Source organism: Lutra lutra, chromosome 5 (genome assembly GCF_902655055.1).
Source record: "Lutra lutra chromosome 5, mLutLut1.2, whole genome shotgun sequence".
NCBI lineage: Eukaryota > Metazoa > Chordata > Mammalia > Carnivora > Mustelidae > Lutra > Lutra lutra.
Genome location: NC_062282.1, coordinates 64,816,865 through 64,843,688, shown reverse-complemented (window position 1 = coordinate 64,843,688; position 26,824 = coordinate 64,816,865). Strand labels below are relative to the sequence as shown.

General features: G+C 45.8%; 1 protein-coding gene across 5 annotated transcripts in view; it reads right to left on the bottom strand.

Annotated features, from left to right (window-relative positions):
* The window catches only part of SFXN1 (sideroflexin 1), a 38,284-nt gene that overhangs the window by 9,898 nt on the left and 1,562 nt on the right, over positions 1–26,824 (bottom strand). For 3 of the 5 annotated variants that reach the window (XM_047729617.1, XM_047729618.1, XM_047729615.1), the window contains exons 2-8: positions 16,775–16,949; positions 10,265–10,435; positions 9,511–9,609; positions 7,883–7,958; positions 7,226–7,311; positions 5,983–6,110; positions 4,049–4,098 (exon numbers count right to left, since the gene is read on the bottom strand). In XM_047729617.1, the coding sequence (XP_047585573.1) occupies positions 4,049–4,098; positions 5,983–6,110; positions 7,226–7,311; positions 7,883–7,958; positions 9,511–9,609; positions 10,265–10,435; positions 16,775–16,938 (774 nt within the window). In that variant the 5' untranslated portion in view covers positions 16,939–16,949. Of the gene's footprint in view, positions 1–4,048; positions 4,099–5,982; positions 6,111–7,225; positions 7,312–7,882; positions 7,959–9,510; positions 9,610–10,264; positions 10,436–16,774; positions 16,950–22,491; positions 22,630–26,824 lie in introns of those variants that run through there. The other 2 variants (XM_047729614.1, XM_047729616.1) reach the window with 2 other exon arrangements.

The window sequence follows — 26,824 nt, the reverse complement described above, 5'->3', positions numbered from 1 at the left end:
CAAAGCGTAACCGAGTAAATAAATCAGTGAGTGGGTAAATAAATGCTACATCCACATTTAACTAACAGAAAGTCCTGAAAATCTCCAGAGTAGACAGAGCAGCCACCTTTTATTAAAGGAGATATGGAAGGAGTAGAACTTAAGGAATGAGGAACCACAATCTGACCCAAACCACATTAACTGGACTTAACTCCCAGTGAATGCGCCTCAAGGGAAAGGGACCACAGGAGTTATTCTTTCCGTTCTTCGAAGGGCCAGGGTGTCAGCAGTGAGCTTTCTGGTTTATCACAAAGATTTCTGTGAGTCTCCTGTCCACTGCGGATGCTTTTTTCCAGCGTTCCACTGGGGAAAAGGTACAGTGTAGGGGGAGGGATGAGTCACACTGACTGCTCCCCAAGCTCACTGCTAAAAACGCCAAGAATGTGCCAATTGTTTCATGTTTGCAGGTAGGTTTGGTCACGGCCGAGGGAGAAGCCCGGTTAAGCACCTCCCTGCAGAGGGGCACACGCAGCCACCGGGGCTCTGGGAACAGTCAGGGCACAGAGGGAGGCAGACACCCCCCATGTGGACGTAATGAGCCGTGGGACAAGTGGCCTCTGCACCCTCTGTAGAAGGGGCACGGTGAAGCCGGCCCCTCCCGAGGCATGGGCAAGTGCTCTGGAGGTGGAAATGTAGGGACAGTAAGACAAGCCACCCTGGCCTATGTTTTAGCAAGAGCTAGACTCTCAGTTAAGTCCTCTGGAGCTCTTTACATGGCAAAATGCAGTATTTCAGGGTAAGGCCACGCTGCACTTGGGGAGTGGTACGTGTGTATGAACAGCTCAACAACATTCCGCCATTCCCTTCCCAAAGCAACGTCCTCCTCGGAGGTCTGGGGCAGGACAGCCACAACCGGACTCCCTGTAGCCAGCGGGACGTTAGGACTGAGCGTCGGCTACTCTGACCACCGCTCCAGACCTTGCCACCGTGGTTCTGAGGCCGGTGGCCTCCCCCAGCTCCCGGTGGGGCCCTTCAGCGCTGGAGAGTGGGGCAGACAGAGGGCTGCTTGGTGAAGGACAGGTGAGGTGGCACATCTCCAAGTTATTATGGGTGAAATATAGTATCAAGCAAAGCTAAAAGGTGCACACTGAGGAGAGGGAGGAAAACAAAATATACACTCATTTATTAATGTGAGAAAGCCCATAGCACAGTGGCAATGGGGAGCTAACTTCTTGTGCATTTGCTGGCTCCTTCACACAGAAAATGCCATTAGGCTGTATCGGCAGCAATTTCCATCCATCAGAGCAAGATAATGATGTGAAATGCCCAACTGGGTCTCTGTCCAATGTCTGTCACTCAGAGATCAGAGACACTCTGGCAACTTTTCCAACAATGGTGAGACCCCAGGAGCGCCAAGGCACGCCTGCACTTGGAGAAGAATGTACCAACCTCGTTTCCTGTTTTCCCCAGTGCCCTAACTTCTCAGCATTGCTGGAGCTTCAAATGCAGACTTTCTCCCAGCATTTCTGGAATCCCCAGCCACGATCCGGACACAGGTTCGTGGCAGAGTGTGCCCAACGCCCGCAGGTGGGAGCCAGACTGCAGAAGAAAGCACCGCCCGCAGGGGCAGGTGGCGAGGCTCGGAGCCTCTACTCTAGAGGCAGGCTGCGCAGACCCTTCTGCTAGAGGTGGTGGGCGGCGTGTGAGAGGCAGGTCAGGCAGGTCAGGCAGATCAGGTCAGCCTCAGCAGTGCAGATGCTGCCACCGAGAGCAGCCTCCCACCTGCTTTCACGGCTGCCTGTAGATTCAGGACAATCTTAACCTCCTGCGCTACTGGACAACGAGCCACACTTATTACTCCTCTCTTGCAAGAGCTGTGATTTTTATGTCAAACTCACACCGGAGGACAATTTCCAAGACTTGTAACTGACCTAGACATCTGGCCTGGCTTTAAGTCAGACCTGGATCGCATTTGGTCGGGGGCGGGGGTTAGGGTTATTTCGATGCTCCATTGCTTCTCAAGTTGGCATGTCACTACCTCAGGCGCTAACAACCAGGTAAGTCTGAAAGGTTGCCTGGGTCCACACATGCCTTGGCTGAACCACTATAATCCTAATCCTAAAGCCTTTCCCGATCGAGAGCCAGGAGAGAAGAACGCAGGGCATCAAGTCGATGTCTGCACAGTAATGGGTGTCCTGGAGGGGCCACTCACTGCCAGTGTCCTGGAGGGATGCTGCAAACTCCACTTCAATTAGTTTGATAGGTTTCTTCTTTCAAAGCCCAGATCACTTCCCATAAGTAAAGCAGGGACGGATAGAGAAAGGAGCACTAATTTTTTTCAGATTATTTGAAAATCATGGAGATGTCAAAGCTGATGAATTCCAAATGTGTATGTAATTTGGTAGTTTGAGGATATAGTCGCTGTTCTAGTACCTAAACTAATCCATTAGCAGCTTTTAAGGGTTCATCCTTTTCTGAGCTTTGCACCAGAAAGAGATTTGGGCAAAACTTCATCATTAATTCACAGAAGAAGAGCTCAGTGGCTACATCAGGTAGGTAAAATGCCAGATGAGTCCACAAAGACATTTTGGTCCGTACCAACAGCTTTCCTGCTTCCATGTATGTAACTGTTTTGTTCTTTGGGACAGTCCTGTCACTACAGAGCCACGACAACACACTGCACAATTCATACCAACGTGTAACTTGCTAGTGGAGGACACTCATGGAACAGAAACTTCTTCCATGTGCCCAAAGCACGCAAACAAGAATAGGAGAAAAGGTGCTGGAGAGGGTCCCCTTTCCCTAACATGGGGTTGGGGTACTGACAGGTGACAACCTGGCTACGTGGGTCAAAGGAGGCACTCAACATTACTGCTTCCTCACAGCAGACTTTCTTTCTTTTTTTTTTTTTAAAGATTTTATTTAGTTATTTGACAGACAGAGATCACAAGTAGGCAGAGAGGCAGGCAGAGAGAGAGAGAGGAAGGGAAGCAGGCTCCCTGCTGAGCACAGAGCCCGATGTGGGGCTCGATCCCAGGACCCTGAGACCATGACCTGAGCCGAAGGCAGAGGCTTAACCCACTGAGCCACCCAGGCGCCCCCACAGCAGACTTTCTGGCTTACTTCTCTAAGAATGCCCCTATACTGAAAGTGTTTATGAAATGCTCACTTAGTGTTGACCATAGCTTTCCTTCTGGGGCACATGGGAGGTATATGGGTCAGTGAACATACTCCTAATCAATGACGTCATTCAGGAAGTATTTGGCTTGTGAACTATGTCCTTGTTTAAAGCTTTATATATCATCCCCCCAATGTTATGGTTCTGTTTCCCAGAGCCAAAACAATTCACCCCAGGAGAGCTGTGGTCTTCCCCACAACACACCTGCTCCTCCAGTGAGGAACCGGGCTCCTTTTCTTGGCAGATCTACCGGGGCCACTTTCCAAACTGCATGAGCCAAGTGAGTCACCCTGTTCTACCGTATCCCGCTTGTGAAAGAAAGGGAAAATGAGGGTGAAGCACGAACACTACTGCTTTAAACCGGGAAGCTAGAAAAAGCAGCGGGGAACCATCAAGAGTCCTTGTTCACAGTGTCATCCTGTAATATTTTCAGACCCTGAAGGGAGATGGCTGACAGATTAATGAATTACTTAGTAGATATGATCACCAAAGGAAAATACACTGGGTACTATATTCAGGGTCCTATAAAGCTACTACTCCAAACTCTTTTTTCATTTCTGGTAGTATGTGTAGTGACTTACACACACGTCATCCCAAATTCACAGTGTCTCTTCATGATCACCTGGATGGGCATCCAAAGGATGACCAAGATAAGCCGTAACTGAGTACAGCCTCTCAGGAGGAATGGGTAGCCACCTTCAGTTATGAAAGTTTTTTCAAAGATCTGAGATCAGAAGTGAAATGTTCCTGGAAACATCTTTTTATTTACACAAGTGCCCAAGTGCCAGTGGCCTTCAAATTCTTTACGCACTGGGTAGGAAATATTCTGTATTGTTTAAAGTCTGAAAAGGAATTGAAAGGAATGAGACAGAGACTAGAACTGGGGCTTACCTTTAGGAAGGCTTTCTTCTCCAAAGTGTTCATGATAAATGGAGGGATGGCTGCAAGGAAAGACAGATCCATTTCAATCTTTCTTTAATATTTATTTTCAGCTCACGCCTTTTCAACTATTTCACAAAAAGGTTTATGTCACTTTTAGGCTATTTTCACACTGGCAGAGTGAAATTATTTGCAGTAATTCTTTAGAATGCTTTAGCATTTAAAAAAATTTAAAACAATGTAATAATTCTCTTTACCAGCCAGAAAATTTTATAATCTTGAAGAGAACTTTACATTTACCTTGAAACAGTACAAACCTCAGGAATTTTCCCCTTCTGTGCTAATTAAACAAATGCAACCTCCCCCAGGCATCCCTCCCACGTGGAGTCCAGTAAAAAGATTCTGCCTTAAGAAAAAGATTCCTGCCTTGAGGAAGAAAAGTCACCTAACTTCTCTCGGCCTCAGCGTTCTGTTTTCCTCATCAATAACATGGGGAGAATTCTATCAAACTGGCTGTGATCGTTGGAGACAATAAAGCATGTAACACCTTGAGTAGCGGTAGTACATTATTACTTATTATTGACATTTATTATTATAAATTATAGTACAATTTCTATCAGACTAAACTGTCACATCAACCACTTCCATATGGCAATTACCTCTATAGCTTCCACTGGGACAGAAAGGTTGTGTTTCTTCTCTGGGGACTCATTAATGTTTAAAATAACCAAGCCACTAGAAATAGGTCTGTTGGGCTGGCTGAGCTCCAAAGGCGAACCTCGTTTTTCAAAATGAGCAAGAACAAAACGCAAACCAAAAGCAAATGCAGGACAGAGAGGTTGGAGTTGTAAGCCTGATGGCGGCAGATGTGGAAATCCGGATACTGCTAGCGTGTTGGGACAGGCGCCGCAGCCCCTCGTGGGTTAGTGACCGTGCGCTGGTCCCAGACTCTGGGGACCCTGGTCTGTTTCATGACTGCGGTTCCCACAGCACACCCACCTCCCGCAGTGAGCACTGCTGTCTCCTGAGGACGCCAAGGGATTCCTTCATTCAATCATTTAACAGTGGCTACATCAGATAACCTGAATGATCTGGGATTATAACTGATGCCACTATAATGTTCCGCAAAATTTTCCTTCAGGCCCTTTTCTTCAACTTTGGTTACCTCTTTTTACTCGTGGGCTGATGAGACTCACAATGACAAAAGGCACTTAAAGACAACAGAAGATACTAGCAGGACAAGCTGACAACAAGTGATTAAGTGTGCTTCTTGTGACAGCTTGGTTAATAGCCAAATGCTTTTTGCATCCAGCTGAGATGATGAAATTAATCCCACTAATTTCTTTTTTTCTTTCTTTTTTTTTTTTTTTTGTAAAGAGCACTAGACTTCCCAGGCCCTCTGTTTCCTGAGTGAGTCTGAGAATCTTCTCTCGGCCTTGGTCTGAGGGTGGCTCCAGGAAGTTGTAGGAGTGAGTGAAAGGGTCTCAGAGGAGCCACAAACAATGTAGATTTTGGCTGTGGGTCATGTCAACTCCCAGCCCTATGGACAAAACTGGGCAGAAGCTTGGCATACATCTTTATAGCTGCTCTAACTGACCCAACTTGGTTTGCATTCCAAGGGTTTCTCATCGATACAAGTAAATCTTCAGTAGAAATTATTATTCTGATTCAAGAACTTTTAGAAGTTTCTTCTCAAGGTATACGAAAATCAAAATCTTTGCCTTCAAGTTCTCATCACCCGTACTGTCCCCACCCTGGTCCAAATCAGCCCCATCACTGGCCTGCTGTAGTGGGCCAGCCTTCTCGCCAGGCTCCGACCATCGCTGCTGGCCCTTTTCACGCTGCACACAGCATGGATGTCACGCCCCTAACGCCTCAGGATCACACCACTCCCGTGCCCACGCTGCTTCCCACGAGCCAGGGCCCGTGGACAAAGAGCTACTAACCCATGCCCGGGGCTGCCATTAGAATCCTGGAGACGACGACTTGCGTGATGGCTTGTTTTGCAGCGTTGGCTGACTCACCCAAGCGGTTCCCATTCTCATCTGTGACGGGAATGCCAACTTTGAGCTCCCTGCCGAGCAAAACGCAGGCAAAGAAGTTCACAGAGGCCCTTGTGAGACGGCTGGAAATGGCACTGTGCTACGGAATGTCAAGTCCATACTGAATCCAAATGCCCACTCGAGTGTTATTTTTGGCACTAACAGGTCTATTTTTATTTTTTAAAGATTTTATTTCTTTGACAGAAAGAGAGAACGAGCAGTGGGGAAGGGCAGAGGGAGGAGAGAGAAGCAGATTCCCTGCTGAGCAGGGCGCTGAACGCGGGACTTGATCCCAGGACCCTCTCCCTCTGCCCCTCCCCCTGCTCACTGTCATTCTCTCTGTCTCAAATAAATAAATTAGTAAATAAAATCTTAAAAAAAGAAAAGTAAAATAACACTAGTAAACTCCATGGGAAAAAAGTGTTGCATTTTTAATAACAATGTAATTCAAAGGGTGAACATGCTAACTTAAAGGTAAGGCTAATTTCTATGCTCACATGCAAATCTCAGCAGCTTTCCAAATGAGAGACAATTATAAAACACGGCATTAGTGAGTAAACTCACCACACTGACATGGGAATCACTAGTCTATGGCACCGCTGGATAGTTAACTCTGGCCACTAGCACTAAAATTATAGCTCCTATTTTACCCTGTTCTTCATTATCCATTCCAAAATGCTTTTTCTTGTTCTTTCTTCCCTTTTAATTTCTACCAGTTCTATAAAATACTTCCAAAAATATAGATTAATATTATTTTAAATCCATTAAGACAGTTCTGGGGTAGGGGGGCAGCCTATTTTAGAGAACAGACGTTCTGTGCATGGGCCTTCTTTGCCTAGCTCTAAAACAACCAAATGTTAGTTGGAAATTTGTTTTAAACTTTTTACTACACAGAAGTCGAGAGAGTATTCTAACCCCCCCACATACTCATTAGCCTACTTCAATAATTAGCAACTCATGGCTAAGCTTGTTTCATTAACGGAGCTATCCTTGTGCCCACAACAGATCACTTGGAAACAAACCTGAGGTCCCATGTAATTCCATCCATAAATATTAAAATGAATTATTAAAAGTTTCAACAAAATGAATTATTACCAGACCGTACTGTCAAGCACCAGTCCTTTCGAAGAGTGCATATGAATCTTACCTTTGCCTCATTAATGGGATATTAATGCAATTAGCAGCAGCCACGGCAGCAAAGGGAACAAAACGTCCTATGAGTGGTGAGACATGCTGCGGAAAGAAAATTCCCAAACGCATTATCTTACTTTGCCCGTGTGACTGAATGCAAATACTTACTTCTCCTTGAAAGCTCGCTAAAAACACAGTCTTATTTGTGTGGCAACTCAGGCCAGGAGTACTTTCAAAACTTGTTTCCTGGGAGTACTTGTGGATTTCCAGCATGGGTGCGCTGGGACAAGGCGGGCTTCCAAGACATTTACCAGATTGGCCTGGCTGATGGACCAGGGTAGGCTTTGGAGTCACGGGGTCTTGAGTTCAGGAGCTGGTGTCTCCACCTTTCCAGAGGTGTGGGTGCGGGCACAGTCCTCGGCACACAGCCTCTAGTGGGCAGTTAGGGTTGGGGAGCACTGGCCACATAAGACGCAGTGCCAGGGACGGAGCAGGGGCTTGGCAGAGGTGGCTGGTGACTTCTGAGACCCCACTGAGATAGGCAGGCAAAGATAATGATGGTAACAAGAAAGTCCCAGGACCTGAGCTATTTTGAGAAATAATGGAGAGACCTGGGGGCAGTCGGGTAAGAAGAAAGGAAGAAGCCTTACTGGGGTAATAAAAATCTGAGTACCTTGGTTAACGCGTTAAGTCCTAGAGCTGTTGCCACGGCACCAGTTGTTGCGGAAACGTAAGCTGCTCCCAACTCACTGCAAAGAAAGGATAGAGCGTGAAAAACGAGTGCACATCAGGAAACTCGGGTTCAACACTTTCTGAGAAAACGAGGGGACAATGTGAAAGGGCATGATTAAGAAGGAAGAGCCCACAAAACACGCCTCATTATCACTCTACAAATGGACAAACGCAGACTGGAAGCAAGCAGCCCCTGGAAGAGTGGCCGTTCATGCAGACAAGCCGACCAGCACCTTCAGCAGCGGCCACAGGGAGTAGACACTGGGGGGCACGGAGGCGCTGCGAGCGTGTAGGGAACGGCACCTTGGCCGAGGTGCGGCAGCATATCTGCCTAAATTAAAAGTACTTCTCAAAATATAAATACACATACTGGGATAAAACTTCCATGCTGCTGTTCTTAAAACTAACTCGCTGTATCAAAATCCTGAAAATCCCATCTGCAACAGGCAGTTAAGCACAGCTGTTTTCTCTTATTTTAAATACAATTTTAGGGGCACCTGGGTGGCTCAGTCAGTTAAGCATCTGGCTCTGGGTTTCGGCTCAGGTCATGATCTCAGGGTCGTGAGATCGAGGCCCACACTGGGTTTGTGCTGGGTGTGGAGTCTGCTTAAGGCTCTGTATCCCTCTCCCTCTCTCCCCCGCCCCCAGCCCCGGTGTGCTCTCTCTCAAAAGATAAATAAATAAATAAATAAATACAAATAAATAAAATAAGTGTTAATTCAAAGGGTTGGAAGAAATGAAGGTGTGTTAAACACTGTTGGTGACAGATTTCCACAGCCTTTGTTCCATATGGTGACAAGAGAAGGATATGGACTGTCAGAAGCCATCTAAAGTGACAAAAAAGAAAACACTTTTTTTTTTTTTAAAGATTTTATTTATTTATTTGACAGAGAGAGATCACAAGCAGGCAGAGAGGCAGGCAGAGAGACAGGAGGAAGCAGGCTCCCTGCTGAGCAGAGAGCCCGATGCGGGACTCGATCCCAGGACTCTGAGATCATGACCTGAGCCGAAGGCAGCGGCTTAACCCACTGAGCCACGCAGGCGCCCCAAAAGAAAACACTCTTAAGTGTTCTCCAAGTTGAGCTAAAAGTTTTGGTTCGCTAATCTCTTAAGCCTGCTTGAACACTTTTCTTTTTTTAATAGGAGGCAATATTTTAAACCTATTATCTTCTGTTTGGCTCTATAGATGGCTTATTTAAAGACAAATCCTAAATAAAAGTCCCCTTGGTTTCTGCAGAGATCACACTCTGGACGCCGCTAATTTTGATGGTGTTAACTGGCCACAGGCTCGGGGTAGACGGGGGTACAGCCTGTCATCTGCCACAGGCTGGCCCTTGACTGCCTGCCCTGTGTCCTGCTTGAGGGTGTGCCCACCAGCATCCCTAACAGCACGAATGATCTCTGAGAAGGCAGGCTGGACAAGATGGTCATCTTGATGGGAAGGCAGGAGGAGAAGGGCTACTGGAAAATATGCCCCATGATATTCTGAACAACACCAACAGTCTACACACCACTGACCCCAACGCACAGTGGGGCAGTACGGAGAACGATTAAGTCTCAGGGTCTTACTTTACAGTGAGGGGAGCGTCTCCGCTTCTGTTGGTGTAATTGACCACGGCGTTGAAGGACTGGTTGATCCATTGCCAGAACAGCACCGCCGGTGTGGTCCTAAAACAGAGCGATCCATCACACACCGGCCATCGCCTGTAACCTAGCCGCTGGGCGGAACAAAAAATGTGAACACCAGTAACCACAGAGGAGATGGACTGCGGAAGGAGAATGTTAGGTCAGAGACCGTGCGTCCTGCGTCGAAGGCTTCGGACCTGAGTGGCGGGGCAGAAGGGCGCCCCCTGATTCTCAGCCTCCTTCTTTGGCTCTGGGTAACCCCAAGCTCAAAGGGCTACAGTAAGGATCAAGTCATCCTCCTTAAACCTGATCTTAAATCTGCAGACAGCCTGGCATACAGCAGACACTCAACGCCCCTTCTCTTGGGGAGAAAAGCCAGCTGTGTGTAGGTGAAGGAGCCCTGCTCCCTCCTCACAGCACGTGAGAGCCTGAATGTCTGCGTCTAAGGCTACAGCCATCCATCTCATTTTCTTTCGGGTGTTAAGAATTAGGGAAAAATTCAGTCTCCTTTTGAACGACAGCGAATACTATCTTTTAGCACAGGGAAAAGTTAAGGCCACCCCCCCAAGCTATGACATTTATACAAAATGGAAGTCAGCGTGGAATGACATTTATTTCAATAAAACTATTTACATACAAAAATGTACTTTAAGCTTCTGAGTATAAAGTGAACGGTTGTTACATTTCCATAACTTACCTATAAAATGTCATCATACAACCTGTGATGGTCATGTTCATTGGAACCTGAGCTGACATTCTTCCTATCAAAATCATCTTTTCACCCGTGTCAGGATGAAAAGCTGAATCATAGATGTACTTTGCTCTCCATAATTCATTTTCTGTAAGACCTGGAGGAATAATTCCTTGCCTAGGGAAACAAGAAGTAACAAGAAGGACAGAAAATAATAAGAAGAATAAAAAAACCTGTTCATTTCCAATAGCTCACCAGTGCTCTAGAGACATGTCGCTAGAAAGTTTTTAAGTTTACCCTTACCTAAAACAACTGTGCCTGCGGTGAAATTCTAGTAACACAAAAGAAAGTAAACACAATGAACATTTCAAACCCATGTATCTCAAACCATCTGCAATTTTGAAAAACAAAAACTTATTTTGTATCTTAAAGTATTCAACTCTGAAATACCCTTGTTTTAAATGACATATTTAAAAATGTATTTTGAACTTTGCAAATTCTATAATATTTTCAACCAATTAGACAAAAGCTGTGGCAATCAAGAACATCAATTAATTTTTATACCTACAGTCTGAAACCCCAGATTAGAAGGGCTCATTGTTTTATCCTGTTATCAAAGAAACACATGTTCATTGCTAAAAACTTAGAAAATACAATCATTAGTCCAATTAAAACCACTGAAGCCCTTGATTACTCATGTCCACTGATACTGTTTTGTGAAGACACAGCCACGGTCTTGCAGATCTGTCTATGCCCCCTCAGGATCTCTATGAACACCATACCTGTTGCTTTAGAACGACCTTTTAAAAATGAATAGTATTTTGTAAACGCTTTTCTATATCTTTAGAGCTTCTTTATCAGCTGTACTGGGTTGAATAGTGTCCCCCCAAATTCATATCCACCCAGAACCTCAGAATGTGACCTTATTTGGAACCAGGGTCTTTGTGGATGTAATAGTTAAAATGAGGTCATGCTGATAAGGGAGAGCCGTAAATCCGATGACCAGTGCCCTTGAATGCCAGCCACGTGCAGACAAAGAAGGTCCTGTGATTTCAGAGGCAGAGACTGGAATAATGTGGCTCCAAATCAAGGAACATCAAGGCACCCCTCGGGCCACCGGAAGCTGGAAGAGGAGAGGAAAGATTCTCCCGCAGAGCCTTCAGAGGGCATTGACTCTCCCGACACAGTGGTCTCCGACTTTAGCCTCCAGAACTGCAACAGAACAAATTTCCGCTGTCTGAAGCCACTCGGTCGGTGGTAATTGGTTACAGCCGCCTTAGGAAACTAACACATCATCCTTTTAAATGCTCCAGTCTTCCGCTGCAGGATTCTAATAGTGGATTATCCCAATCCCTACTTCGGGGCACTTTGTTTCTAATCTTTTCTATTTGTAAAGGATGAGGAAGTCAATCTCCTTAATAAATCTCTCCCCTGCATCTAAGATTAATCAGAAACAAATGCTGAGCCCAAAGTTATGTAAAATTTTGAGGCGGTGAATATGTTTTTTGTCATTCTTTTCTACTTGAGTATGTCTGTTGATCCTGGGGTGGGGGGCAGCACCCTCACTGCCAAAGCGGCTCTCGGGTAAACTTGACCCAACTTGACCCGCTGTAGGCCAATCTTGTTAGCTGTGTTATCTGCTCCCCTGAACATTTTTATCTTGATGTAGTCAGGCAGGAATAAACGCAGTCTTTGCCTAGAAAGGGCTGACCTGCTTCAGGGTTATACAAATATTCACCTCTACGTCTTGCACTTTCGTAACAGGGTTATTTTTTGTTTCTTTTTTTGTTTGTTTGTTTGTTTTTTTAATTGTCACTGAGGTTTTTAATTTATTTGGAATTTATCTTAAGATAGGAAAATGTTGAACTTGCTTAACTTGACTTTACCATTGGCTGCTCTGCCACCCTAACACCCAGATTGAAATGCTATAGTCATCATCAGTTGAGATCCTGTGAATGCTGGGCTTGGTTGGTGTTGGGACTTTTTTTTTTTTTTAAAGATTTTATTTATTTATTTGACAGACAGAGATCACAAGAAGGCTGAGAGGCAGGCAGAGAGAGAGGAGGAAGCAGGCTCTCTGCTGAGCAGAGAGCCCGATGCGGGGCTCGATCCCAGGACCCTGGGATCATGACCTGAGCCGAAGGCAGAGGCTTTAACCCACTGAGCCACCCAGGCGCCCCAAGGTGTTGGGACTTTCTATAGAGTTCCCACTATCTTTACTCTGTGGGGCCCATGCCCACCCTCCCAGTGACAATCTATTCTATGCCTGGTAGAACAGCAGTCTCTCCTCTTTCAAAAGTGCCTAAGTCACGTTCATTCTTGGGACGTCTGGGCGGCTCAGTTGGTTAAGCAAGTGCCTTTGGTTCCGGTCATGATCTCAGGTCCTGGGAATGAGCCATTGTCAGGCTCCTTACTCAGCAGGGAGCCTGCTTCTCCCTCTCCCTCTGCCTGCTAGTGCTCGGTCTCTCTCTGTCATAAAACAAAAACAAACAAAAACTAACCTAAGTTATGCTCATTCTTTTTTCAGACAATGCTTAGAATTATTCTGTCAGTTTTATAGGTGAGCACAGTTGCATTTGGACTGAAACTGTACTGATTTGGAGAGAAGTGACACCTGTACTGTATTAAGACTTTTCATCCAGACTTACTACATGTTTCTCCAGTTATCAAAAGCTTCTTTTTTTTTTTTTTAAAGATTTTATTTATTTATTTGACAGAGAGAAATCACAAGTAAGCAGAGAGGCAGGCAGAGAGAGAGAGGAGGAAGCAGGCTCCCCGCTGAGCAGAGAGCCCGATGCGGGGCTCGATCCCAGGACCTGGGATCATGACCTGAGCCGAAGGCAGCGGCTTAACCCACTGAGCCACCCAGGCGCCCCTCAAAAGCTTCTTTTAATGACCACCCCCAAGTGGGCCTGGAACTGCTCCACACTTCTGGGCAAATGTAATCCCAGATATTTTATATATAGGTATATGTACATTTTTGGCCTTATGGATGCTATTAACATAATATTATCTAATAAATTATTGCTGATGTATAGGAAACTGATGACTTTTTGTGCAGCCTACTTGTTGTATTCTCTTATTTGTTCCATTGGGTTTTTTTAGTTGATTGGTGAGAAAATCATCATTTGCAAAAAAAAAAAAAAAAAAGACAAAAGAAATTATCTCATGTTTTTATGATTTGTACATCTTTCATCTGTCTTCGTTTTTTTAAAGATTTTTTTTTTTTATTTATTTGTCAGAGAGAGAGGGAGAGAGAGCGAGCACAGGTGGACAGAGTGGTAGGCAGAGGCAGAGGGAGAAGCAGGCTCCCCGCCAAGCAAGGAGCCCGACGTGGGACTTAATCCCAGGACGTTGGGATCATGACCTGAGCCAAAGGCAGCTGTTCAACCAACTGAGCCACCCAGGCGTCCCTGTCTTCGTTTTTTAAAAGTTTATTTATTTAAGCAATGTCTACACTCAACATGCGGCTCAAATTCAGGATCCCATGCACCACTGATAAATCAGTCAGGCACCCTTTTTACTTCTTTTTAGGTCTTTCGAATTGGTTAGAGCTCCAGAACAATGTTATACAATAGTGAAGATAAAGGTATCCCTGACTTGCTCCTGACTTTAAAGAGAACGCCTCATAGAGCAAGACTTTTAGGGGAGTATTATAAGGTGTTATGTTCAAGTCTGGGAAAACAGACTAATGGCTTTATTTATTCTAATACTTCTTGGAATTTTTTGCAGTCATTGGGGTGTGACATCCTTAAGAATGGGCTATCGGGGTGCCTGGCTGGTTCAGTCAGTGAGGCACGCAACTCTTGATCTGAGTTTTAAGTTCAAGCCCCATGTTGGCTATGGAGATTATGTAAAAATAAAATCTTTTTTTTTTTTAAAAGATTTTATTTATTTATTTGACAGACAGATCACAAGTAGGCAGAGAGGCAGGCAGAGAGAGAGAGGAAGCAGGCTCCCCGCTGAGCACAGAGCCCGATGCGGGGCTCGATCCCAGGACCCTGAGATCATGACCTGAGCTGAAGGCAGAGGCTTTAACCCACTGAGCCACCCAGGCGCCCCAAAAAATAAAATCTTAAGAAAAAAAAAAAGAAAATGGGCTGTAAACTTTTCCAAATTTGACTATGGAAGCCACTTTCTCTCCTCTTTCCTTCTCCCCTCCTTTCCTCCCTCCCTCCCTTCCTTTCTATCTTTCTCTGTCTTTCTGCCTTTCTTTCTTTCTCTCTCTCCCTCTCTGGTGTTGGGGTGAAATATTCCATAGGATTGCTTTTCTGCTGAACTGTCTGGGACGTTCAGCTCTACTCTTTCATTATTTGGTGTGATGCCGGCTGCACGTGGATAATTTGACCTTCTTTCAGGCATCTATCAAGATGTGACTTTCTTGCTTCAATGGGAGAAATTCCACTGATAGATGTCCTAAAATTAAACAACTTTTTATTCCTGGAATAAATCCTACTTGTTCATACTTTCATGAAAGGCTGGATTTGATGTGCTTGTATTTTATTCTGGATTTTTACATTATTAATTTGCAAGATGGGTCACTGTACTCTTTCAGTGTACTTCTGTCATTTACAGTATCAGTGCTGCAAATTAATTGGGAAGCATCTCCTTTTTCAAAAAATTAAATCGGCTTCACCGAGGTATAATTTAATTGCAGTAAAAGTCACCCATTTTAAGTGCATGACTTGGTGAGTTCTGGAAAAGGTAGAGTGGTGCAGCCACCTCCAGAGTCATGGTATGGAATATTTTCATCTCCCCAAAAGCAGGCTCCTTTGGAGGCTTTCCCCGCTTTCTTGGAAACCCTAATCTGCTTCCACCTTCCCATCTGTTATCGGGAACTGACAAACTATATAGCCCATGGACTGTTTCTGAATGGCTTGTGTGCTAAAAATGGTTTTTACACCTTTAGGGGGTTGTAAAAACCAGCACAAACAACAAGGATACGCACGAGACAATGTATGGCCTGCAAAGCTGAGAACAGCGCCCCCTGGCCCTCTGCGGGGAAAGCATGCCAACCTCTGCTCTCCCCCACTGGAGGAGTGTCTCGGGTTTATTCTCCACGTCTTTGTTGCTCCTTTTTCACCCAGCGAGCCAGCACTGTAATTCGTGCCTCCCACTGCCCCTGTTTTGCTCTCACAGTGTTAGCTCCTTTGCAACACTTTTACATCTTCTTTTCAACTCCTCTGTCTTTTCTTCTGCACCTCTCTGCTTTATGGCTTTTGTTCCAGATTCACAGAACACCTCCCTTCCCGAATTCCTGACGTGTGCTTCTGCTCTTCCTCTGTCTGTTCTTTGGTACTTTGGCATAAGGTTCCAAGATGTTCTGCAGCTCGGCTCTGTTCTCTTGATGCGCTGGTACAGGCTAAGATCTGGCCAGCCTCAGTGTCTGATGACGAACTTTGCAGACTGCCCTGCTTCCTTCCCTGACCATCCACGTGACCATCAAATACCTGCCTGTGGGTGCCGCTCACGGCATGTTTGGGTGGCGTAGTGCCCACTGCTCCAGATCTCAGCTTCTGGCTGACTCCCCCTAGAGCAGGAATCTGTAAATTACTGTCTGTGGCCTATCTGCCTCATCTGCTAAGAGTGGCTTTTAATTTTTTAAAAGATTGTATTTTTAAAAATATAAAATTTAAAAAAATGCCCCAAACAAAAATAAAAAACTGAGAAAACTATGGGGCAGAAACCCTCTGTGGCCCACAAAGCCTAACATATTTCTCATGTGGTCTTTTATGGAGACAGTTGTGACCGCTGCCTTGTTAGAGCACCGCTCTTCTCTGACATCACGGCTGGCTCTTTGAATCCATGAACCGCAGCCCAAACCTACAAACCTGCTACAGCATCTTTCCGTCTGAGTCCCTTCCGGCAAGGTTCGTTCACTGAGGCTTAATTTCAGAAGAAACCAACCTACTCTAATTTTGACCACCTTTTTTTTTTTTTTTTAAAGATTTTATTCATTTATTTGACAGACAGAAATCACAAGTAGGCAGAGAGGCAGGCAGAGAGAGAGGAAGGGAAGCAGGCTCCCCGCTGAATAGAGAGCCAGACGCGGGGCTCGATCCCAGGACCCTGGGATCCTGACCTGGGCCAAAGGCAGAGGCTTAACCCACCGAGCCACCCAGGCGCCCCTGACCACCTGCTTTTTGTATGGTGCTCTCTCCATCTGGGGACAGAAAGATGCACACGCAGGGGGTGGGCTATAGATACAGGGATGAACTAGAGAGTAGGAGGCAGAGTGCTGGGAAAGGGGACCTCACGGATCAGTACCTAGGTGTTGGAGGGATGGCTGTCTTATTTTCAGGTCACTGTGAACCCTGGATATCTGCACTAAGGCTCAGCCTCCAGGGATAAAACATGTCTTTCTATTTCCTCTTTTTTGCGGGGGGGGAGGGTAAAGATGATTCTATTGCAAAAAAAGAAAAGTTGTAAAATCACTAAGTGAAGGTTTAAAAGACAACAGGCTAACATGATGACCTATTACCGTATTAATCAAAAAAGCATAATCATGAAGGTTACCTGTAATCATGCACTATTTTTCTTGCATTCTCTAGTTGTTCGTTGGTTAACAGGATATTCCTGGGATCTGTCACAGTGAAGAAATGATTGGCTCGTCCAACAAAGGTGCTTTGATCCCATCGAGGTTCCTTGATGTTAATGTTCGGAGGAAGTTCTCCAGACATCGTCCTAGACTCTAGAGGGTCAAAAAGACAAGTCTACTGAAGACTTAACAGTGTTGCTACACATTTTAGAAACTCTATAGTCACATTAATTTCCAGATAAAGACTTATGTACATTCCTCTTTATAAAAATAACTTTGCTATAAGTGGCAGAAAGACAATCTAAATCCAAAACTTCCTTTGTCCATATATCCCAATGGATCGTAACCAAATTTCAATAATTTCCCACATACTTCTCCTGATAGATACATAGTATTTAATCATTTTTTAACTTTTGGGAGCCTAGAAATACTCTAGAAAAAGCAGAAATAGAAAAAGTTAAAAATAACATCAGTAGTAACAGGGTTTAAAGTTTGAAATCCCTTTTCTGGGCATAACAACCAATGCCAAGCTACTACTACATTCTGGTCCCTAAATTTGTTACTTCTACTGGTAGAAGTGACTAATTATGCAAAAAAGGGTTACATGCTAAAAATTCTACAATTAGAAAAAGACTCAGATTCAGTCAGCCTGTTCAGCATATAAACCACCCATCAAAAATGCAAAGTTATTTCCCTCAATCTAACAGGGACAAGGTGGGAAAAACACATTCCGACACGCCCATGAATACGAGTAACACTGTAGCCTATCATCTCCCTCATATAATATCTATTTTACAGCTAAGAACCATCACTATTTTCCCAAAAGTAACTAATTTCTTTCTCTGAGTGATACACTTATTTTTAGAACTGCACTGTATTATTGTAACGCATGCTTATGGTAATGCTCTGAATAATATAAGTTTATTGTAGAAAATATAGAATAAAGAAACAGAATCTTTGATAAGTTAGCCACACTGAGATAACCGTCCTTTATGTTTTGTGATTCTTTGCAGACATTTTTTATACATAGCATCTAAATAAAAAAATAAAGTTGATATCATATTTTGTATTTTAATTTCCTGATTTTTCTTTTTTTTTTTCCTTTGGCACTTACTTCATGTTCATGATCATTTCCCATGGCACTAAATATTCACTTTAGGTATATAACAATACCTTTAATGTCTAAATTATTTTCAGTTTTTCACCATGATAAATAATGTATCCTTGTCTATGATCTTTTCCCTCAAAGCTGGTGATCTCCTTAGACCAGATCTCTCGGTGTGACATTAAGGAGACTGAAGGACCGAGTCCCTCTGAAGGCTTCAAACCACTGCTTTTCTTTTGTTATTCCTGCTTCCCTTCCCTACGTTTCTAATATCAGTTCAAACAGCAGCTTTCTTTCCCTGGTCATTTTCCACTAAGTTATTTTTTAGCGCTTCTCAAGTTCTTAGGTACCTTACGATGCCAAGTGCAGATGCTAAGCACTTTGGTCATTTATACTTCATCAAAATCTCAAACTAACACGTATCCTAGCCCACTGGGTCAAAATCGAGCATGTTAGGACAACGGGTGGGAGGAAGGCAGTGCCTATGAGACAGCTGGTCAGTGAGACGGAGAAAGTAAAAACCGGCCCTGCTACTTGCAAAGCCGGCTGGAACGATAAGCACAAAGTCAGGTGCAAGGTTAATGGGAAGCCGTACTTCTCCCAAGGTCACAGCGATGAAGTGTCCTAACACTGCCCTTCTTTGAATGACTAAGGCTTTCTGATCTCACTGAGACATCGTTTCTTCTATAATCCCACACTGTGAGGAACTTTGCTACTTGAAATGGAAACAGAAAGAATGAAACATCCCACTCTGGACAACGAAAAGGAGTCTGGATTTCCTGAGTAGGTGTGGAGTCTCAGATGAGGGAGTTTCTGGACGCGGAATTCCACGTTTCTCTTAACTTTGTACTTTCCAAGGAAATAGAGCGGTGGGGCCACGTCAGCCTAGACCTTAACACCCAGCCCTGGTCTGAGCCAATCAGAATAGGACTTCACTAAGCATCGCTGAAAGTCCACCGCTCTCCAAGATACTCCAAAAGCTCTAGCTCCTCCCTTGTTGGTGAGACACACTCTGTTCCTCTGGTGTGTGGTCTCCCTCGAAGCTGGAAGCCAGTGAGCGTGACTCTGCCTACAGGTTTGTCCCTGCTGGGCTCTGGCTGACTGAGCTGTGGTGACAGAAACATCTAAATTTCAAATTAGGACACATCCCCATCATGGGCAGGAAGCCCAGGGATGCAAGAAATATAATGGACTAGAGAGAGCTGTGCCATCGTATGAGAAATGTCTAAACTTTGTATTAGACTATATCACATGTGTTACTTATAAAACATGCAATAAAGCAAAACAAAAACTCCAATTCACATCCAGGAGAGCAGCAAAGGAGGCTGACGACGAGTGACCAGCAGGAGAAAAAGCAAGGAGAGCACGGTGTCCTGCAAGATAGTCTCCTCTATCCAACTGGCCCAAAGAAGAACACCTCAGTAGGGAGCGACACCCCCTGGTGGGATGGTGAGGAGAGGAGCATACAACCCCGAGGGGCCAGTCTACGGGAGGGGGACACTGCAGAGATGGTCGTCTTTGCAAGTTCTAAGAATTCTGAGCCATGAGCGCAGCAAGCAGAGAGAGACTGCACACACACACCAAACGTCCTCCCTGGGGAACTGTTCATCCCTGCGAAGACAATTACTATCTCCCACCTCGAGATGCGGATTCCGCAGGCCCAGCGTGAGGCCGGGCGTGGGACTGTGCCGGCGCTCTGGCCGGGCCCTCCAGCAGTCTGGGCACCAGGCTGTGGCCGTACATGCAGCTGGGGCGGCTTCCTTCCCGGCTGCCTTCCTTTCTCTGTGCTGCCTATGCCGTCCCTCAGGCCCGAACCATTGCTGCGTTCCCTGGTGGGTATCTGATACAGACGGCTCTCATAAAACCGAGGGCTCAGTACTCTTTCTCCCCTGCAAGTACAACCCTCCCCATCACTATTTGTCCTTTATGCCTAACATACATCATCTAACAAACCATAACAGACCATCTCCAATTTCTGAAATAGAAAGCAACATTTAGGTCAAGTTGCCACAAATATGACCTGGGTTTAAAACCTGGTTACTTTATAAAATCAAACATCCTAATTGCACAAGAGCTGGATAGGATCTTTAAAAAGACCCACGGTTTTTATCTGTACCATATAGATGAGAAAACAGAGGCCTGGGAGGAGGAGTGCAGGGAGAGGGAGATAACCTGCCCAGGTTGTGTGAGTGGTGCCAGTGGCATTAGAAGAGCCGCAGGTCCAGAGCGGGGCTGCACTCCTGGGCACGGGTGTGCCAGCTCCCTCCTCCTCCTCTACCACTCTCGGTTAGCTATGTTCCCCTCCAAGTGTACCAATCAATACCTGCACAGAACCAGTCTCTTTAAGGCCCTCCTTATTCCTCTAAAGGAAAACGTTCCTACTGACACTGTGCTGACTCTGTGAAGTTCTGCACGACCGGGAGCCTGGGGCGACTTGGGAGCACGTGAGCAAGAGGGCTGTGAAGGTCTCACGAAGTCTTTAACAGGCAAAGGAAAAAGGGAGAAGTGGGGAATGTTTGGAGTTTGTGTTACAGGCGAGGAACTGGGCTACATGCTTGTCTGAGAGTGCAAGCCTTTACTACGTGCCTGTGGCAGAACATTCCATCCCAGCTCTCAACGACAGTGGGCCCTATGAACACTATCCACATTTCATGGCAGAGGTAGGTCAGAATCTGAGATTTTGCTCCCAAGGAACCCTTACCTACCCAGCAAGAGAGGAAGGAGGCTGAACTTTGGACTCCAGGCCATGCCCACCCAAACCCCGACACTGAAAGCTTATGGCGATGGGCCTTGTATGCCCCTTCCCCAAGATGTGCGCATCCTAGCCCCACACACTGTGAATATGTTATCTTCTGTGGTAAAGGGACTTTGCTGGTGTGATTAAGCTACAGATCTTGAGACTGGGAAACTAGCCTGGCTTATTCAGATGGGCCTGATGTGATCACAAGAGCCCTGCCAGAGAAAGAGGAGGGCAGGAGAGGCAGAGTCGGAGGAACAGCAGTGAGACAAGCAGAAATTGGGGTGATGTGGGGTGGTAAGGCAAGGAATGTGGGCAGACTCTCGAAGCTGGAAAAGGCAAAGAGCCTTCAGAAGTCACACAGACTCATTTTCGACTTCCGGCCTCCAGAACTGTAAGATGATATGCTATTTTACAACCACTAACTTTGTGGTTATTTGTTATAGCAGCAATAGGAAACTAATACAGCACTATTTTCCCTACTTAGAAAAGATTTCAAATAGCACTAAATACTAGCATAAGAATGCTCGCTAGCCTTAATAACCTGTCTCTGCCCCTACGAACTGCAAAAAACATAAAAAAGCGTAATCAGGGGATTCCATATTAACATTCTTATAAGGACAGCTGATCTCAATCCAGGTAAAATTTTAATTATTAACTGCAACTCCCATGTTTCAATTAGACAAACCTTTTCATGCATGAACCTCCAAGCACAATTCACTTTCTCAACTCTAAATAAATCAATCAGTTTCTGTAATCAAGAGTCCTACTTTCATTTTTTTTTTCCTTTTAAAAAATCTATGTTCTATTCCACATTAAACTGTGGGGCCAGGAGTGGTCCCCCCATGGCCCTGGGGCAGTCGTCTACCCCCTGGCCCCCCCGCCCCAGGCCTGGACGCTCTGAGGGCCAAGCAATAGCTCTTGGTGCATTGAGTCAGGGTGCTGGGGGAGGGGGCACTGAGGACCCCCTCATCAGCTCCCCAGAAGTGCTGCATTTTGTACCTGGGCCTCTGATGCTACAACCACCTCCAGGGGGAATGTGTCTGCATTGGGACTGCCACCACGTGGCAGGGGGTCCCATGGACATGCCCCCTTTCCATCCGCTGGCTGGGCCAAGGGCGTCACTGCTTGGTCAAACCACCGTGTCCTGGGCACCCACTGGCTGGTGGGCAGCACTGTCCCCGCATACTGGGGGCAGCTGTTTGGGTCAGAGGGTTGGGGATGCTAAAGCCACCGTGGGCACCTCTGTGGGGAGGAAGCCAAGTCCCCAGGGGTGGGACAGAAAGGAACCAGTTTGGTTTCCTTGCAGTCTGCTTCAGCTGGGCACCGCCATCTGGAGGTTCACGGTTCCTGGGCTTTGCTCCTTCACCCGCCCCACCCAGGGTGAACCGGGTCAAAGATCAGACACCTTCATGGGGAGCTGTTCTCAAACTCAGCTGAGCACATGGTTCTGGCGCTTTATAACAGGTACTCAGCAACTAGGAATTTCTGCAGAGAACACTGGATGAAGTCATTATGTTGATAATGACTTTATGATGATATAGGGGACAGCAGGAATGAGCAAGAACTAGTATGGCTCAAAAGAAGGTTTCAGAGAGGGGTGCCTGGGTGGCTCAGTCGGTTAATTTCGGCTCAGGTCATGATCTCAGGGTGGTGAGATGGAGCCCCTGTGTTGGGCTCCGTGCTGGGCGTGGAGTCTGCTTAAGATTCTCTCTCTCCCACTCCCTCTGCCCCTCCCGTCGCTCATGGTCTCTTCCCCACCCCCCCTTCAAACAAACAAACAAAAAGTCTCAGAGAAGAACATAGATCCCTTTGGATTGCAGCAGTAGCATGGGTAAGGGAAAATGTCATACCTTAAGGGGACAGACTGCACAGGACACCAAGGAATGTGCTCAAGAATGTGTGAGTTGACTGGCTTTATCACACCAGAAGCAAGTGAAAGATGCCACGTCGAGAATCAGAAGACACCAGTGGGGAGGCTGCTCCCTTTGTGTGTCTACCTGAGGCTTCGACAGTTGTGTGCAAATGCGGAACGGTCTTCAGGAATTCGGAGAGGCCATGGAGAGAGACAGGAGGGGCAGAACGTCACAGCCACGGGGGTGGGGGCACTCAGTGAAGAACTTGCCCAGCAGGAACTTACGAGCCAGTTACCAGCGGGTTTGATAACTGCAGACGGTCAACAGCCAAATGTGATGGTTTACACCGCATCATCTTGGCACGTGTCTGACGTTCAACAGATTCAGCTTTCACGACCTGAATGGGTGGAATAAGGGAGCTGAGGGAGACAGAGGCTGTTAAAAGAGTCCAGAACAGAGACCTGACAGGGAGATGGCTGTTGAAGGGGACCTCCTTGTATACTTATATAGCTGTAAGGAGCCTCCTGAAGTTTCACCAGTTGAGCTGTTAATCCGGACTTAAGAATCTTTTCCATGAGTAATTTTAAAGAAAAAATTGTATTTTAAAGGTATTAAAATATTCTTTGTAGGAGAAAAAAAAAAAACAGTGAGCTTTTAAAAAGTTTTCTGTGGTTGACTGACATCACTTAGTTATCAGAAGCCGGAGATCATGACCTGAGTTGAAACCACGGTTGGCCTCTCAACCAACTGCACCACCATGTACTCCATGTTAATAAACTTTTTTTTTTTTTTAAAGGATTTTATTTATTTGACAGACAGCTCACAAGTAGGCAGAGAGGCAGGCAGAGAGAGAGGAGGAAGCAGGCTCCCCGCCCAGCAGAGAGCCCGACGTGGGGCTCGATCCCAGGACCCTGAGACCGTGACCAGAGCTGAAGGCAGAGGCTTTAACCCACTGAGCCACCCAGGCGCCCCTAGTTAATAAACTTTTAAAGCCCAAATGAGTGCCATGACAAATACTTTCCACTTATAAGGCATGACCTATTATAGGCCAGCTGGCAATGTTAATGAACTCCATCTTTCCCCAAGGCATTATTTAAACTACATCACCATCTTCATGAACAGTTCTGGGAGGGCATTTCTGCCTCCCTGGTCGGTTAGACGTCACACCGTCAGCACACAGCACACAGCTCTGCAAGGGTGAGGACCACCCGCTCGCTCCTAGGCCCAGGCCCCACTCCCACCACACATAAGCCTCATGGCTGGTGAAGTCTGCACCAGCAAGGCAATAGTGATCAGTTTCGTTTCCAGATAAGTTCACTGAACGAGCTCGTGAGCTGAGCTTGCGTTCCTGGCTCCAAGCTGGACTGTAACTGGGGATCCCTGGGCGGAGGGAAGGCGGGAAGCAGTGTGTACTGGTCAGGCGACTGTGTCTGTGGAGATAGCAAGCCTGAGCTCACATCCTAGCTCCAGCGATGAAGCCGTAGCCTCGCACGCATGAGCCCACTGCTCCAAGTTCCTGGATCTTTACCAACAAAATCAGGATACTACTTCATAATAACCCACTAATTTAATAACCATACTAGAGCTTTCCTTGTATTATCATCTCATCCAACCCGCACAACAGTTCAGTTTCCAGGGGTGGGTAGCGAACTTGCTCAAGTGAAGAAGGGTGCCAGTGTGTGAACCCAAGTTGTCTGGCTCCAGAACCTGGCTCGCTGGGGAAGCAGTTGTGGCCAGGGAAGTATTGCCCTGGAGAGTCTGATTCAGTAGAGCTGTGGTGAGGCTTAGGAGTCAGATTTTTAAGAAGTACACTGGCGGTATCCTCTGATTAAGTAAATTTGGGGAAATTATGCTGGAAAGAACATAAAAATAATACACAAAAAATGACCCAATGCCCTACCGGTTGAGGGAAGACCCTGAGCCTCTTGCAGGACTAGTGAGGACATTTAGATGACTTCCTGGCTGGTGGCTTGGCCTGTTCTTTCTGGCAGGTTCCTGCTGAGGCTAGCTCCCTGCCCTGTGGCCTGGTCCTCTGAGCACCTTACCCGGACAACCTTTGGAATCAGAACTGGACTGGACCAAGTGCAGTGTGGACTGGAGTCCTGATCTGTCACTTCCTTTCGAGCCATGTCACCGGCTGAGTCATTTCCTATCTCTGAGCCTCAGTATTTTTATCTACAAGATGGAGGAAAGAGTCGGCTCACAGAGTTGGTAGGATTAGTAAGCTGAGGTGTACCAGACGGCTTTTAAACCTTTATTAACTGTCAAATGCTAAACAAAGGCAGGGCACATGTCTAACAAACCAGTCTCCCAGGAGTGGGAGCTCTGTCCTTACTGGCTGAAGTCCTGCCCATACATGCATTCGCTGCTGGTGGGGGTGGTGGTGATGGGGTTGTGGGAGCAAAGGACTGGAGCTTGGGTGCCTGAAGAAGATATCAGAAATGTCCAACAAAAATCACTTTTCTCTAAGATAAACTTTATTTTCCGACCTTCAGCTACATGCCAAGAAAATACTTAAATTGGCAAAAAAATTTTCTTCCAAATTTCTGCAGTTAACAAGTTAGCAGAGAATGCGTTTTTCATCAGGAACTTACTAACAAAGACCTTTAAACCTGGCTAAAAATTAACAATGGAAATTACATTATTAAACTGGAAACTTGCTGGTGACTAACACAACTCTAAAAAAGGCTTGAAAGAGGTAAGAAAGCTGGGTCACCCTGGTCTGCTTACTTGGGGCTGGGCAGGTGCAAAACAGCCTGCCAAAGTCACTGTCTGGGGGACAGGACTGAGCGCCCGTTATGTGCCAGACACCAGGCTTTTAAGGCATTATGAGATGTGAAATCCTTATTTCAGTCCTCTAAGAAAATGCGGCTTATTTGTCGAGCTGCTCAGAAAAATCAAGCATCACCCCCAAGATAGCAGAGCCCAGAAGTGCTGCTTGTCTGTCTTTCTGTCATGCTTCTGACCCGTGGGAGGCCAGGGGTGATGTGGCTGCCAAGGGTAATCACCCTAACCAGAGGAGCCTAAAAAGCCCATTTACTAATTTGTTTGGCTTTGGGCTGGTAGTCCACACACACCATTCCTTTCTCATGGGTGTGGCCACACAGGAGATCAAATTATAGACCAGAAGGCTGAATCCTGGGTAAAGAACAAGACTCCTTCAAAGTGAATTTCCATTCATCAGTGGCTTTCTGTTGCACACTCTCCTCTACTCCCGAGGGCTTTTCTAGAATCAAGAAAACATGGAGAATTATTGCCTTCTACCTGTCTCCCTGCCGGCTTCCTCCTCACCCTGTCTCCCACCCCACAATGCAGATCCACTCTTGGATTAACTTGAGAACATCCCAGGGACAGTGCAATCATCAGCCGTATTCCAGGCCTTAAGATCAACTTTGGGCGTGGGTTTCTTAATCACTTAGTTAGGATGGGTGAAGTTCTCAACCATTTTTAAAAAAATTCTATTGGTTTTTACTTGAGATGGTGGCATCAGCCTCTAAAAATGTTAAAATACTACTAAACTGTAATATTTTGGATGCATTCAGTTGAGTATTTATTTTACTACCCACTTGAAAGAGTCAAATCAGGTTACATATAATGTCTCTGAAAACATGGGACAAAGTAATAGCTAACTAAAACTTGGCAACTTTGAACTTTGTATATTTACGCATAGGTCTGATACTTATTCTAACTTAACAACTTTTCACATGGTAGCTAAGTCAGCCTTTCTCTGACTTATTGATACTGATTTCTTACCTTTAACCTCATATAAAAGGTGGGTTCCACCCATGACTATACTCCAATTAAATACATCTGACCATTGCTTGCACAGTAGGACGGGTATAGATGCCATATTTTATTCTAAGGTACTGGACAGCAAAAAGTTTGGATGATGGACAGGCTCTTAGGGTCACTGCTGCTCTGGATAGCCTCTAAGCTTTCTCCCCAGGAAGTAAAGAAGGAGTGGGGGATGGATGCTTCCTCCCAGGTGGCACCCCTCTCTACCCATCCACATGAGAATTCATAAAACTTCTACAGAGTATTAAGAGGAGCATTCTACATCTGACTGACCCTGAAGTTCAGCCAGCCTTTGCTATACGGGTTCCTCTCTGACAACTACAACCACAGATATGGCCTCTTGTCCTGAAGGCCCATGGGCTTAAAACACCGTAAATGCATACCTGGAGCGACGATACACAGGCCTAGACTAGAGAGGAACAGATAGATCTTTCCTTCCAAATTGTTGTTTTGCAAGCTAGATACCTGCAGTCCTAAAGGGAGAAAGGACCTACTTAGGTCCCAGAACTTCTTGGTAGAGCCTCCACTCATCCTC